Source organism: Zalophus californianus, chromosome 1, assembly GCF_009762305.2.
Source record: "Zalophus californianus isolate mZalCal1 chromosome 1, mZalCal1.pri.v2, whole genome shotgun sequence".
NCBI classification, from domain to species: Eukaryota; Metazoa; Chordata; class Mammalia; order Carnivora; family Otariidae; genus Zalophus; species Zalophus californianus.
In genome coordinates this window covers 60,534,574-60,549,640 of record NC_045595.1, presented here as the reverse complement: position 1 = coordinate 60,549,640, position 15,067 = coordinate 60,534,574, and the positions used below count along the sequence as shown (strand labels likewise).

General features: G+C 41.6%; 1 protein-coding gene and 1 pseudogene across 4 annotated transcripts in view; both read left to right on the top strand.

Moving 5' to 3' along the window:
* Positions 1–1,256: 1,256 nt before the first annotated feature.
* On the top strand, positions 1,257–1,430 carry LOC113919148 (annotated as a pseudogene).
* A 13,244-nt stretch (positions 1,431–14,674) lies between these two features.
* LOC113916762 (T-cell activation inhibitor, mitochondrial) overlaps positions 14,675–15,067 on the top strand; it is a 178,584-nt gene continuing 178,191 nt past the window's right edge. For all 4 annotated transcript variants that reach the window (XM_027583678.1, XM_027583677.2, XM_027583676.2 and 1 more), the window contains exon 1: positions 14,675–14,963. In XM_027583678.1, the coding sequence (XP_027439479.1) occupies positions 14,759–14,963 (205 nt within the window). In that variant the 5' untranslated portion in view covers positions 14,675–14,758. The remainder of the gene's footprint in view (positions 14,964–15,067) is intronic.

The following is a 15,067-nucleotide window of genomic DNA, read 5'->3' as shown; positions in this document are numbered from 1 at the left end:
CGCCCAACCAACTGAGCCACCCAGGCGCCCTAGAAAACACTTGAAAAAGATAGTCAACATAATAGAAAAATGAGCAGAAGACTTGAAGAAGCACTTCACTGAGAAAGAAAATCTAAATACTCAATAGCAAGACAAGTGCTGAAGGAAATACAAATTAAAACTTCAATTAGATACACTATATGTCCACCAGAATATGATTTACGTGCTGTCAAGGATGTGTAGGAACTCTGAAGTTGCTGGTGGGATATAAATTGGTACAACTACTTTGGAAGACAGTTTGGGATTATCAGAGAAACTTAAAGACACACATCCATTGAGGGCTGCTGAATGTTTAACAACTGGCTCTCTAGGAGGAATGCCCTGATTTGCAGTATTTGCTGATTTCCGTGGTGTAAAAACTATCAAGTAATGATTCATTAAAAATATATATATAACTAACTGCAAGTTTATATAATTTAATTTTTAATAAGAGCTGTTTTAATTTATTTATAAAATTCCTGAAGTTTTAAAAACTTTTTATTTATTTATTCATGAGAGACAGAGAGAGAGAGAGAGAGAGAGAGGCAGAGGGAGAAGCAGGCTCCCAAGGAGCAGGGAGCCTGATGCAGGACTCGATCCCAGGACCCTGGGATCATGACCTGAGCCGAAGGCAGACGCTTAACCATCTGAGCCACCCAGGCGCCTGAAAATTCCTGAAGTTTTTAATGTTTGGTTCTGAGGGACCAGCATAACCCAGGTCTAGCACATATATTTCCATGGCTACACCCAGAAATTCCATACACCCCTAGAGAAATGTGTTCATATGTGTACCTACAGAAGCATTCACAGTCTTGTCTGTAATAGTTCAAAACTGGAAATAAGGTATTATCCAATAATAAATAGATTAGATAACTTTGATATGTTCATAAAATTAAATTTATTATACAGCAATGAAAACAAACTGGAGCTGCATGTAGCAATATGGATGCACCTTTAAAACAATGTTGAGGGAAAAATAGACAAAAGAACACATCAATACAATTCAATTAATATAAAGTTTAAAAACAGACAATGCAATAGTGTTTAGAGACATGCACACAGGCAATGAAACTGTAAAGCGAACCAAGAAAATGTCATAAAATGCAGGATGGTGGCTATCTTTGGGTAGAAAAGCAGAGTTGTATTCAAGGGCACATGTGGTTTCAGGGGTGCCAAAATGTTGCTTCTTGAAGTTGTGGTAGTTTCCTAGACCTTCACTTTACCTAAACCTGTATTCTATTGCTTCTCAGCCTTTTGGCTAAGATCAAGTGTAGTACCCAAACCTGTATTCTAAATATTTTTCTGCATGTGTGTTGCATTTAATGATTTTTTAGCAGTTAAAGTTAATAGACATGTTTCTCTAAGCATAACTTTTAGGTGCAGTGAAGTTAGTATCTGAAAGGTATGGATGTTATGGTCAAACTCTGACTTTGTTTTTCAGTTGGCATGGCATTAAGTTATCTCCCCTCCCAGTTCATTCCTGCTCCCAGATGGAAGTCTTCAGTAGGAAAAAGGGGTCATCTTTCTCCTTGTCCCTCTTCCCCAGCTCACTGTTTTTCCTGGCCCCCTTTTCCTACTATGTTTCGACCTTCTTAATAGTCTCAGAAGTTAAGCCTGAGATAGGCTGGGCATGGTAAAGCCATCTCTCATGAGCTCTGCAGAGCCTCCTCTTGTCCCTCAACTTGAGCAGGTACATCTATATTCCAGGTGGTCCTGAAATTCTTTCCTTAGACCCTGGTCACCCAGCGTCCTCCTCTTAAGGTCACCCCATACTACCAGCTGGTCCCACTGGACAGGATCAAGACAACTTCATGTTAGCTCTCCCCTCCATGGTCCACATCTGGTGTGTGTGGTGGATGCTCTCAGGTCTCTTGCCCTGACTAGTTCAAGAAGTGCAGACCCTCTCAACCTGGCTAGCCTGCTGGCTCCACTACCAAGACAGAAAGTCAGCTCTTTCCTACTCTGGATTTCCTTTGGTAGAAAGGAGACAGGCCCCATCCATGGTTCATTTTAGCTTTGTGAAGAATGGGTCAGATCCCAGTTCTGGGTCTCCCAACTGAATGGTGTACTGATCAAATCTCCAACTGATTTCTTGGGAGCCACCCTTGTTGGACTTATGTCAGAAAATAGTGCCTTCTAACAGAGGGAAAGGGACAGGATTCAGCAGAAACAAGCTCTCACCAAAGGCATCCTCTTGCCAAGATTCACACTAATGTAATCACAAGAGTCCCTAAATCTGGATGAGAGAGTGTCAGAATGATTGATGTGAAAAGACTTGAGCAAACATTGCTGCTTTGAAGATTGGAGAGGCCACATGCAAGGAATGAAGGCAGCTTCTAAAATTTGGAAAAGGCAATAAAATGGATTCTCTTCTAGAGCCTTCAGATAGGAACACAGTCCTGTCGACACCTTGATTTTAGCCCAGTGAGACCCATTTCAGACTTCTGACCTCCAGAACAGCAAGACAAATTTATGTTGTTCTAAGCCACTAAGTTTGTGATAATTTGTTACAGCAGCAATAGAAAACTAGTACAAAGGAAGAATGGAGACAAAACCAGAAGATTCCAGCAGAACATCAGTGCCAAGGGCAAATAAGTATGTGGATTTTGGAAGTATGTTGCTTACTTACTTGCCTATGGGACTTGAGAAAAGTTACTAAAGTGCTATGTGCCTGAGTTTCCTCCCCCGTGAAATAAGATAAACAATACTGTTTAGAAGAATGCTTTTTATATAATAAGTTCTTAATATCTTTAACTATTAACATTATTAGTACAGGATGATATGGGAGCAGGTAGAATGATCCATTTACCTGGACTGTATCTGGACTTGAAAATCACCAAAGGAAGATTAAGACTCCCTAGTTATCCTCCAGACTCTGCATGTCACAACTCTGATCTCGTTCTCAATCCCCGATGCTTTTTGGTAGAGCACATGGTCCATTAAGAAGATCCTCCATATCATTATGAACATTCCCATCACCTTCTTGCTCTAACAGAAATCTGACCGAGCGTTTCTATCTCGTCCCCACTGCTGGACACCATTTTCCCTGGTGCCTTCTTAACTATGGGTAAGGAGAATTTGAGTTGGGGCTATATCTAGTTTGGGATTCATAGGATACAATGATGATGATCCCTGTACCCCAATGCATAGTTAAGTTCCTGCTTGCTCTGCTGAACTAGGAATGATTTCTTCTGCTGTACACTTTTACTCACCTAGCGTGGGGGCCTATGGATCAGATATCATATCATGATATGAAATTAGTCTGCAACTCCTGCCACAGAAGTAAATGGGCAGTGGAAGAAAAATAAGATTTAGAATAAACAGGACCCAAAGTTTTATGGAAAACTCTTTCAATTATTAGACATGTATCATATGTAATATATCTTATATATCAAACAGAGGATTGGGTTCTCATCAAAGCTCAGTTAAAATGAAAGATACCTCTTGCTTAATATTGCAGCATATGTAATTATAAATTCATTAGACATTTATTTCTTTTTTTGATATGTAGAAATAAATGAAGACACAACCAAATGAAAATAGGCAAAGTCTATTTATTCAGAGCTTGCTATAACAATGAAGTCAGCCACCATCACTTGCATTTTAGCAGAGGCTCCAAGGCAAGCAGAGGCATGGAAAAGCTTTCTGGTGGAAAAAAAGGAAAGCTTCAAGTGTGCCCTGATTGGAGGTTGTTGGCATAAAAAAAAGCTGGAGGTGGGCTAACTAGGAGTGCTGTGTCCTATATGATTGGTTAGGGGTGATATTTGGGTTTTTCTCTGGTTGGTCCTACATTGGAAGCAAAAATTAAGGAAGCTGTCAGGTTTTACTCAAATTCTGGTCATTTGGGACCAATCAGTATAGGGAGTTATTGTTTGGCTTCCTGGACTAGTTGTTAGAGATAATGGTCTGACTTCCTACAAGTCTGACTGACAGATAATGAGCTAGCTTCCTGGGCTACTTACTATAGATAATGTTTTGGTTTCCTGGTCTGGTTGCTGCAGATTGTAGATCAGAGTTCTGTTTTTATATATCATCTGATCATTATTTATTTGTATATTCATCCTCTCCGATGCTAATCATATGAAGTAAAATCTATCAGGATCCCTATGTGTGCTGGGCACAAACCTGTAGCCACACTACAAACAGCACATATGTCAATGTAAAGACAAATGTTTATAATTCCAAACTACCACTTATGAACAAATTTCAGTTGGCCACTTATGAACAATTTCAAAGACCAGATTGTTTATCTCTGTAGAAAAATATTACAAAACTATTGTCAGATGAAGAAGTAATCAAGGATATGTACCCAAAAAAGTTAAGAGAAAAGTTATAATAATATAGACATATATAATATGTAACAATATATATAATATAGAAATTATAAGCATAATAATGATGTTATGTTACTTTTATGGATTTTGTGATGTTTGTGTTGTAAGTTTTTTTTAAACTTGTAATCTCTTTTGAAAGTTCATTTGAGTATCTGAGAAGGAAAGTTTCCAAAGAGCTAAGGAGCAAGGGTGTAAAAGATTGGACCTAGAGGCGTCTGGCAGGTAAAAAGAAGAATGGTATGGGAGGGCTTGGTAAGCAGGGCCATAAAATGTTGAGATCATCAGTGAAAGGGTTAGCCCTGACAAACAGAGGAAGGCTCTTTCTGTGTAGCAAGAGAAAAAAAATGAGAGACTAAATATACAAGGAGACAATGACCAGATGATATATAGAAATGGAACTTTGACCTCCCCTCCCCAATCTGCAGCAATCTGCCCAAGAAATTAATTCCCTTATCTGCAATAAATGGCCCAGGAAGCCAGTCTGCTGTTAAGTCAGACTTGTAAGAAGTCAGATTGCTACCACTAGTAACAATCCAGGAAGTTAAACAATAACTTCTGGAACAATCAGCTAAAAGTGGCCAGAACCTGATTAATAACTGACAACTTCCCTAATTTTTGTCCTTGTTTCCGACTTAGGACCACAAGAGAAAGCCAAATATGCATCCCTAACCAATCACATTGATAACCCACCTGTAGATTCCCCAGGCCAATAGCCTCCAAACAGGGCATGCCTGAAACCTTTCCTTTTTTTTTTAACTAACAAGCTTTCCCACTGCTCTGCTTACCTTTGAGTTTCTGCCAAAATACAAGTGATGGTAGCTGACACCCTTGCTATCACAAACTCTGAACAAGTAGCCTTTGCTTTTATTTGGCTGTTCTTTGTTTATTTCCTTCAGGAGAGGGAACAGATAAAGACAGAAACTTAGTGATACAGAGGAAATGAGAATCTCAAGACGACCAAGAACACCCCAGAAAAGGAGATAGTTTCACCCGTGGAGCCAAGAGTGTGGAGCTGGAGGCTTGAGAAGATAGAGAAGGTTCAGAGGGGATGATGTGGAGAACAGGGTAGGGAATCAACAATATGAAAGGGATATGGTAGGGTGATTTTTGAGCAGCCAGATGGTGGGGCTATATATATCCTGTCAACTGAAATGTATAAATTTAGAATCAAACTTGGAAGGTGACAGGGGTCAAGCAGGAAGCATAAGCAAGCAAACTTGGCTGAGGACAGCAGGGAATAGTGGAGACTGTGGCCAGCTGCAGAGCATGAAAGGGGGAGCAGCTACTCAACTCCCACTGATTGGGCCTGTGCTTCTTAAGGCAGTGATGTTGCCAGATGCTCAATTTTAAAGAGAAACTAGTAATCCAGAATTTTACAGAATTTTTTCACTTGTTTAAATTTTGGCAAATAATGTAATTTAGAAAATAAGATATAAAACATTCTATCAGTGTTGTTGTACATTTGTTTGCTTGAGGCTTCAGAGAAGCAACTGAAGGATACACTGATGTCTGATGATGTTAACTAATCCTCTAATATTCTGAACTTTTTTCTTATTGCTCTCCTCATTCCTCCAGTCACACTGGCCTTCTGATGCCCCTATGAATATGGCAAGAATACTCTTACCTCAAGTACTTGCTGTACATGCTATCCCTTCTGTCCAGAATATTCTTTCCCCAGGTATTTGCATGACTTGCTTCATCTTCTTTCAAGTTACTTTTGCAGTGAGGTTCTCTGACTACCCTATTTTAAATTGCAACATCTCCAATAGCATTCCCTGGCACATTTCCCTTACTCCCTATCCATCACTTTGTCACCTATCCCCACACCTTTTTATTACCATTTTAGGTACTATTTTGCTTACTGTCCTTGCCCACAGGAATGCAATACTTGAAAGCAGGTAATTTTTTCTGCTCAATTTCCAGGGCCTAAAACAGTGCCTGGAATATAGTTTGCACTTAAATATTTCAATTGTTGTTTAACTGTCTTTACACTTAGGCATTTTAGCTACAAATGCAGAATTATTTTTCCTTTTAAATGGTTTACATTTTCTCTTGCTCTGGGTGTTTCCACTCATAGAAAAGATTGCTTCTTGAGAATAAGTATCCAACAGTAATATAATCAAATTATTCTATTAATGTGAGAAATTGACTTTGATGTTTATCATATTTGCCTTAGCAGTGGATATTAGAAGTTGTGGAATGAGGGTGGACAGGAAGGGAAAAGACTGGAGATGGTGACTTACACAACCATTAATAGTGGACCAGATGGCTCAACATAACTCTCCCATGGAAGATAACTAGAAAAACCATGTTAAATATAAAAATTAACTTCCTAGAAGCATCATAGGTCTACCAACCTAGTGCAGAATTACCGAAGCCAAGGTCTACAAAAAAATGCTACTCTAAAAAGGCGAGCCCAGTAATTGGGGGACTCCAGCTGCTAATGCATTAGAGGTAGCATTATCAGATAAAACACAACCAAATTTGAATTTTAGATAAACAGCAAATGTTTTTGGGATAAGTATATCCATAATATTGCATGGGACATACTTTTACTAGAAAAAAGGTTAGTTATCTAAAAGTTAAATTTACTAGATGTTCTTCAACATAAGAATAGACAAAATCTCTTCCCAAATCCCCCTTGAATATCCATGGAGCCACCATAAATGTTAAATGACTTCTTTCTAAGGATTGACCAGCGCCAGGCATCACACTCAGTGCTGGGAGAAGAGAGATCAGTAAAACACTCTCTTGGCTCTCAAAGAGGAATTTTCCTTCTTTGGGGTCTCTTGAATCTGTCACTTGCTTTCCTACTGTTTTCCTATACTCTAGGGACTATGGAGAGGGCTCTCTAGTTGGCCTCCTCCTTCCTGCAGTCCTACACAGGCCTTCCAGATCAGCCTTCCTGAACCTCAACCCACCATCTGCTTTTCTACAACCCCTCAGAAAAAAAGAATCTCAGGCTCCCTGTATCCAACAAATGTGTACTCAGCACTTGCTCTGTGCCAGACACTCTTTTCAGTGGTAGAGCTCCAGCAAGGCCCTGCTGTAGCTGGAGGTTGGGAAAGATATAATGAACGAGTATACCATGTGGCACACGATGAAAATGCCATGAGGAGGAATCTTCTATCTTTAAGTGGTGACAACTTTTGATTTTACCTGAGTCCTGTGATCCCCAAAAACAGGGAAGGTTAAGAAATCCCTCCACCCTTTGTATTCCAGAAAACCACTTACTGCAAAGGACCACCTTTTACCATATAACTGAGGTAAGACCCATAGATTCCTCTCTTATTTACCTATGAGAAGGCCAGAGCAGTATCCTCAAAATTCCCTTTCTTGCTTCATCAATGATTAGCCAAACTGCTGTCTCCACTGATCAACTGGAACAGCATGCTTGTTAACCAAATTTTGGTTAAGCTTCTCTCCTTCCTCCATGTTCCTGAACTTTGGCCCATCCTCACTCTGAATCAGCATGGCACTTCCTTCCCCTCGATCCCAAGAATAGGCTGGCCTCAGGGTCAAACATTCTCTGTTCTACTATCCAATTACAATATCCTATCATCACACTATCCCATACCTGGTTCATTCTAGCTTTATTTTTAACTCCCTATGAAATAAAAATTTTTTTCCCTTCCTCTGGAGATGGTTGTAGATCCCACAGTCACGGTGCTCTCCCTACTGCAATTGTCTCCTCCCCCCTCCCACCCTTGCCATAACCCTTTTGAACAGAATTCCCTCCTTACTAAGTCCAGATTTGCTTTTTGATATTGGTCAGTGAAGGTCTCTCTTTATAGCAACATTTGAGCAGAAGCCTGAAGGAAGTTAGGGAATGGAGCATATTGATTCTGGTGGGAAGAAACATTCCAGGTAGGGAAACAACAAATACAAAAGACACAAGGAGAGATCATGCTTCTCATGTTCAAGTGGCAAGTTAGAAGGCCAGTGGGCTGGAGCACCATAAGGAGGAAAATGATAGAATATTAGGACCAAGGGATCCTGGGGATATGATTATACTGTGCCTATGAACCATCAGTACCTGGATTTTATTTTATTTTTTTATATTTTATTTTATTTTAAAGATTTTATTTATTTATTTGACACAGAGAGAGAGATAGCGAGAGCAGGAACACAAGCAGGGGAAGTGGGAGAGGGAGAAGCAGGCTTCCAGCTGAGCAGGGAGCCCGATGTGGGACTCGATCCCAGGACCCTGGGATCATGACCTGAGCCGAAAGCAGATGCTTAATGACTGAGCCACCCAGGCACCCCCTGGATTTTATTTTAAATGGGATGGGTAGCCATTGGAGGGTTTCTGGACAGAAGCAACTTGATTTTAATGAAGGAACTTGACTATTGTCTGGTAAAGTTAGAAATAGGGAAATCTGGTTTCTACAATAGTCCAGGCAAAAAAGGATGGTGGCCTGACTAGGGGACAGAAGTGATGCATATGATGAGAAATGCTCAGATTTTGTATTAATTTTTGATGCAGAGCAGAGTTTGCTGATGGATTAGATGGGAGTTGGAGAGCAGGCCAGTGAGAAAGAGGATTCCAGAACGAATCTAAGGTTTTTGACTTAAGTAACTGGAATTATGGAGTTACAGCAACTGACCTGAGAAAACTATGGGAGAAAAAACTATGGAAGGATTAAGAGTTATCTTTTGGGCATGTAAATTTAAAGTGTCAATTAGATATTGTCTTAGCTTGGGCAGAGCCCAAGGTCTATGTGTAAGTAGTTTATTTAGGAGGTACAGGGGTCAGCAATAAGAAAAGGGACCAGGAAGGAAGAAAGGTCAATAAAAAGGTGTGCTATTGATGTTGCTGCCATGTGCAATCAAAACTCAAATCCTCAAAAGTACCTGAGAGAATATACAAAATGCCTCCAGGATTGTCTATCTAAAGGGCAGTGGGCAGGAGCATTTATTCACTAGCTCCCCACCTCTGCTGGTTTACAGTTTCTCCAGGCTTGCTAACATCATTGAACCTTCTAGTTGTTCATGTCCCAAACAAACCCATCTGTCTGCTCTGGGGCACTGGGGGAAATCCTGGGGGCAGAAAAGGAAAATTCTTGATGAATGCTCTCTGCTAAGTGAGTCAAAGCCTGAAAGAAACTGCTTATCCCAGTCACTTGGATCAGAGCATGGGCAAGGGACTACAAAGCAGGATGTGGTACTGGAGATATAAATTTGGAAGTCATCAATGTATATATAATGTCCCTCTGAGTGGGAAATTGACTAAATAGAAGAAAATTTTCCCTGTCACAATTCAAATCAAAGCATTTAAGCAGCCATCCACTCTACCTATTGGTAAGCTTGATTTTGACATAGTAGCCACTGGCATAGACCCTTCCTGTCTCAGCTTATCCCATATTGGATAGTGAAGTGGGGATTTCCTCCTCCACAAACAAGATAATAGACTGCAATGATGACCCTAATTCAAATGGAAAATTTGAGAGGCATAAATATAAGATTGTTACAGAGATGCTAGAGTGTGTGCACCTGTAACTTAGTCATTCTTGCAACAGGTATGTGCTTGCTTCAGTCTCTCACTCAGACCAGAGGTTGTTGTCTCCTGAAGAATCATCACTTGAGAGTACAGGTGACTAAGCAGCAACCAGAAGAAACACTTAGGAAATGATTGATTCACAGCACTTTTAAATTACTTAGCTTCCTGTGCCTCTCAGTGGTAAAATGAAGAGCTTAGACTAGACAGTTTCTAAGGTCCTGTTCTCCCCAGAGATTTCTGTTGTTTTCCATTTTGGACTTATTACATTGAGTGAGTTCTTCTGACTCAGTGACACAATCAAAGGCTCTTATTATCAAACAGCATGGAGCAGGAGGAAAGAGTGATGACTCATCCTTGGTTGCTCTGGATCTGAAGCCCTCTAGTGGGTAGAGAGTTAGTTAATTGAGATTCCCAAGTCTGGACTTTAATATTTGAAATAAAATATTTGGCCTTTGATTTTTTTTTTCTAGAGGTAAAATAGGATCATTGATTTAAAAAACATTTAAAACTTTCCAATATGTTATTCTTTGCTGAACACCAGATTGATTGTGTGATCTTCCTGGACAGAAGGCTTACAATCTAAAACTGAATAAGAAGCTAACCCTGGAGAAAGTATTGGAAATACTTAGGAGAAAGAAAAATGACCATTTCTTAGGAGTGTACACCACAATGTTATTTAGACATTCATTTTAAGATGGTGAAAGACCATTTCTTGACACTGTGTCAGAACAGTGTTTCCTTTCATCCCCTTTGCTCCTTCCACCCTAACCCTTAGTCACTGGGGAATTTGGGGGGGGGGTGGTTCTTACCAGAAAAAAGAAATTAAGTATTTTAAACAGAGGAATGTAATGCTGGAGATGGGCTGAATGAGCAAAGAAAATTAACAGGGTTTCATGGCTCCCAGAGGTTCATAACAATAAAAAAACTACTGCCACCCCTTGAAGCAAAGAGATCTCCAGGTACCTGGTGGAAGCTGCACCACAGTGAGCCTGACCAGCAAGAGATGGAGTCTCAAAGGAGATGCAGCCCTGGGTAAATTGGGTAAATTTTTGGCTACATCTTCTGAACTCCCAAGTGTGTGAGCTCTGCCACTAGGAAGACTGAGTCTTTTTTGGTAAACAGCTGTGCCTGCCCTTTCCAGAAATTACCAAGCCCAATAGAAGGATTATGATAATCATGTCACAGAAGAGAACAGAAGATCCATGAAAACTTATATAAGTTTTCTGTGGAAGCAGTTTGGAAAGAAGAATTTGAAATCTGTAATAAAGATTAGAATTTTCTTATTCAGAACACTCAGTGTGCTTGATTTTGCAATTTCCTATGCTACTAAGCTCTTCTCATTCCTCTTTTTTGCGTTGCTCAACAGTTATGGGTCATAAAAGTTTTTAAATTCCTGGGTCTGTAGCTGTATTTAAGATCATCTGTTTTTATTCAGACCAAAGAGGCTGGACTCTTGAATTTTTATCTTTTATTTTGCTAAGATCTTAGTACCAATGTTTATTTTGTAGGTAGTAAATTATATAGAGTCTCTCTTTTGATATGTTGAGGTTTTTATTTAACAAATCTACTTAATGTTTACAATCTGCTAGGCATTGTTCTACGTGCCTTACAAATATTTGCACACAAAACTCTACCCACCTTAAGTTCTCCATTTGTTAAAGCCCTTTGTTAAAGGACTCTTTAACAAAAAGACAGATTAACAAGAGAAAAACAGTTTAATGTATACAGTGTACATCATGCAGGAGAAACCTCAACAAAGAGTAACTCAAAGTGGTGGCTTAGAACTGTGGCCTATAAGGTGCTGTCATCTTCAACAACGAACAATAAATTTGTTTACAAGTGGCAGGACAAAGAAAAGCCGTTTTAGGCTTCCTAGGGTGGCAAACTGCAAGAAGATCAATATATGGGTAGAAACTAATGGAGTAAGGTATATTTGCAAATTGCTGTAGTGCCGTCTCTATGCTGATAAAAGTCTAGAGTCATCTCCAGTAAAGCAGAATTCATATCCTGCCTTTAGGCAGGAAGGGTGGAGAGTTTTTCCTGTATTTGCTGATTCCCAACTGTTGTCAGCTCAAAATAAGGTTTATGTCAAGAAGTCATATTTTGGGGTGATATATTTGGTTTCCTTCAGAGACACTATTATTATTTCATTTTGAGAAGAGAAAACTGAGGTACAAAGTGAATGAACATGTAGCCTGAAATCCCTAAAATAGCCTTTTCTATTCTGTAATTCTTTTTTTTTTAAGATTATTTATTTATTTATTTGACAGAAAGAGACACAGTGAGAGAGGGAACACAAGGAGGGGGAGTGGGAGAGGGCGAAGCAGGCTTCCCGCTGAGCAGGGAGCCCAATGAGGGGCTCGATCCCAGGACTCTGGGATCATGACCTGAGCTGAAGGCAGACGCTAACAACTAAGCCACTCAGGTGCCCCTATTCTATAATTCTTAAACTGATTTCCCTTTACTGAGGGTTTTTCACAAGCAGAAAGAAACAAGAGAAGTTTCTAGATCCTCTATACCTCCCTTACCTAAGTTCTATTTTATAGAATCATTTAAGAATACTTCTCTTAAACTGCTCAACCAAACTGCCACAGTACTCTGTGCATCATACCTACCATCCTTTAATGTCCACAAAAATTGTGTTAAAAAATCACCAAGTTTTTCTTAAAGCATACAAAATGCAAAGACTAACAAAAGGTATCTGCCCTGAAAGAGATACACAAGTAAAGAGCTGAAGGCAGTGTGTTAGCAGGCAGGCAGGAATACCTGACACTCCTTGCTCCCAACACACACACACACACACACACACACACACACACACACACACGTGTAAGGAGAAATGTAGCAGGGAAGTTTCCTTGAGAGGTGATTCTCACACTGAATCTTGAAGGGGAATATGTAGTTCAATGGCAGAAAAGCAAAAAAGAATTTCCAGGACTAGCATGTAGAGGGGCACAGGCATGACACAGCATACAAAGTGCAGGAGATGTGTGGTGTTAGAAGTTTTCCCCCAAAAGATAAACTCATGACTTTCATAGAGATGTTAAAATGAACATGTGTTAATGACTTTCTCTCATCAGGCAGATTTTATAAATACCAGTTCAAAAGAGAAGTCCAAAGAACAGACACATTTATAGATCAGGAATATTGAAGAGAATGTGCAAATTGGGGCAAAACTGGCTTCTTCCACAAGTGAGAACAGAAGTCAACTGAACATCTATAAGACAGAATTTCCCTGTATAGAGACCATTCTTTTGTATTGCTACCACTTATTTAAAACTTAGAGTTGTAAGATAGCTCCCATAGAATCAGAATCAGATAATGCAGAAGGGTGACTCCTTCACATAGTTTTCCACTGAAGCTCAACTTTTCCCCTATAGTGACAGTAAGAGACAAAATTTGTTAAATATTCAGTGGCCACATCAAAGAGAACCACAAATACCACATTGAAGAGTTTGGAGTTCTTTCTGGTAGTTTTAGTGTCTGGGTAAAGGAGATTCATGAAGGGCCAAGCTGGGAAATGCCAGAATCTCCTTTCATGGGAGGGGCAGGGCAAGCCTGGGCAGGAGGTGGAAGCTTCACTGATACACTACAAATATCACCAGCTAGACCCCAAGACCTGACATTTACTATCCACCTGCTTGTACTCACTGACCTTTGTCCCACATTTTTCCTTAACTCTTTTTTCCAGCTTATCTCTTAATTTAGGCAAATCAAAGTGAAAGCTCTCTGGAGCCATAGCGACTGCTCCAACCAGCCCAGACCACCCAGACCACTTTGAACTTAACCCCTGACTCACGCTTGCTCAGATGGACCATAGAGTGACCTGTAGAATGATCGATGACGACTTTTACCTCATAATACTAAAATCTCCACCCAAGGAAGAGCTTGAGCCTCTTTTACATAACATACCTTATGTATAGGCATGTTTTCTTAAGGCACATGCACGATCCTATGCTCTCCTCTACATACGATGACAAGGCTTCTCTAGCTAAATATTCATCCTAGCCCTAAATAAAAGGAATCCATCCACCCCTGCGAGGGAGTCATGGCTTTGGAAGCTATGCCCCCATGATCTCTTTTTTTGCTGCAAATGAAGTTTTCTTTGTGCCACAACTCAGTCTGGTGCAATTTATGACTCACCAAGGAGCGATCTCAAGGTTGGTGCGGTTACACAAGGACAGAGGCATGAATATAATTTAAGAGGTTGATGCAGCAGATCAATCAAATTCTGAGAGCCAGAGTCAAAGTCATAGCAAAGGGGAGAGTGGCTGACAAACAGGGAGTAGAATCAAGCAGATGTAATGAATGTGGCTGAGGGGGATGACGTGGAAAGAAGTTGTCTCTGATGGTTTCTGGATTCCTGGCTTAGACAACTGAGTGGATGGTGGCACATCCACCAACACAGGAGGAGCGAGCTTGTCAGGAAAGATAAGCTCAGTTTTGCACCTCTAGAGCTTGAGGTGCCTATAGGATGTGGGTAAATACATCGAGAAGGCTGATGGAAACGGACCCCGGAGGCTTGGGATGGCAGTTGTCTCTGCGAGCGGTCAAGCGGGAAGGGTAGCAGGTAAGAGAAAGAGCCCTGAAAGGTTCCAGGAGGCTTTGGCCTAGAAAGGCGCCAAGGGCCACAGTCGCAAGCAGTGAAGCCTGCAACCTCGGGCTGCACCGGCTCGGGACCCTGCCGCCCGTTGGGCCCCGCCCAGCCTGCCCAGGCCCGCAGCGAACAGACCCCACTTCCGCTTCCGGCCCCGAGCCAGACGCCAGGCGGCGCGGAGGCGGGCGGAGGCCGGAGGGCGCTTGGCGGCGGCGGCGGGAGCAGGTTTCGCGTGGTGGGTGGGCTCCCGTGAGCGGGGGCGGCGGGCCTCGGAGGGCCTCGGCTGGTAGGGCAGGCCGCCCGGGGCGGATGCAGCGGCCACTGCCCTTGGGCCCAGCAGCGGCCCCCGGGCGTGAAGGCGACGCGCGAGGCCCGAGGAAGCGAGGCCGGCGGCCAGGGCCAGGCGAAGCGGTAGGCTGCGGCCCTGAGGCCGGGGGACGAGAGGAGAGCAGGCAAAAGAGGAGAATGGTGGCCCGGGCGTCTGGGAGAGAAGAGGTGGAAAGTGACAAGTCGGGTGAGGCGTCCGGGGCTGGGAAGGCTGCTGTGAGGCGGCGAGAGGAGGGCTTGGGGGGCCAGGATGCCTTGGGACCCATCAGAGCCTTAGGGCTTAGAAGAAGC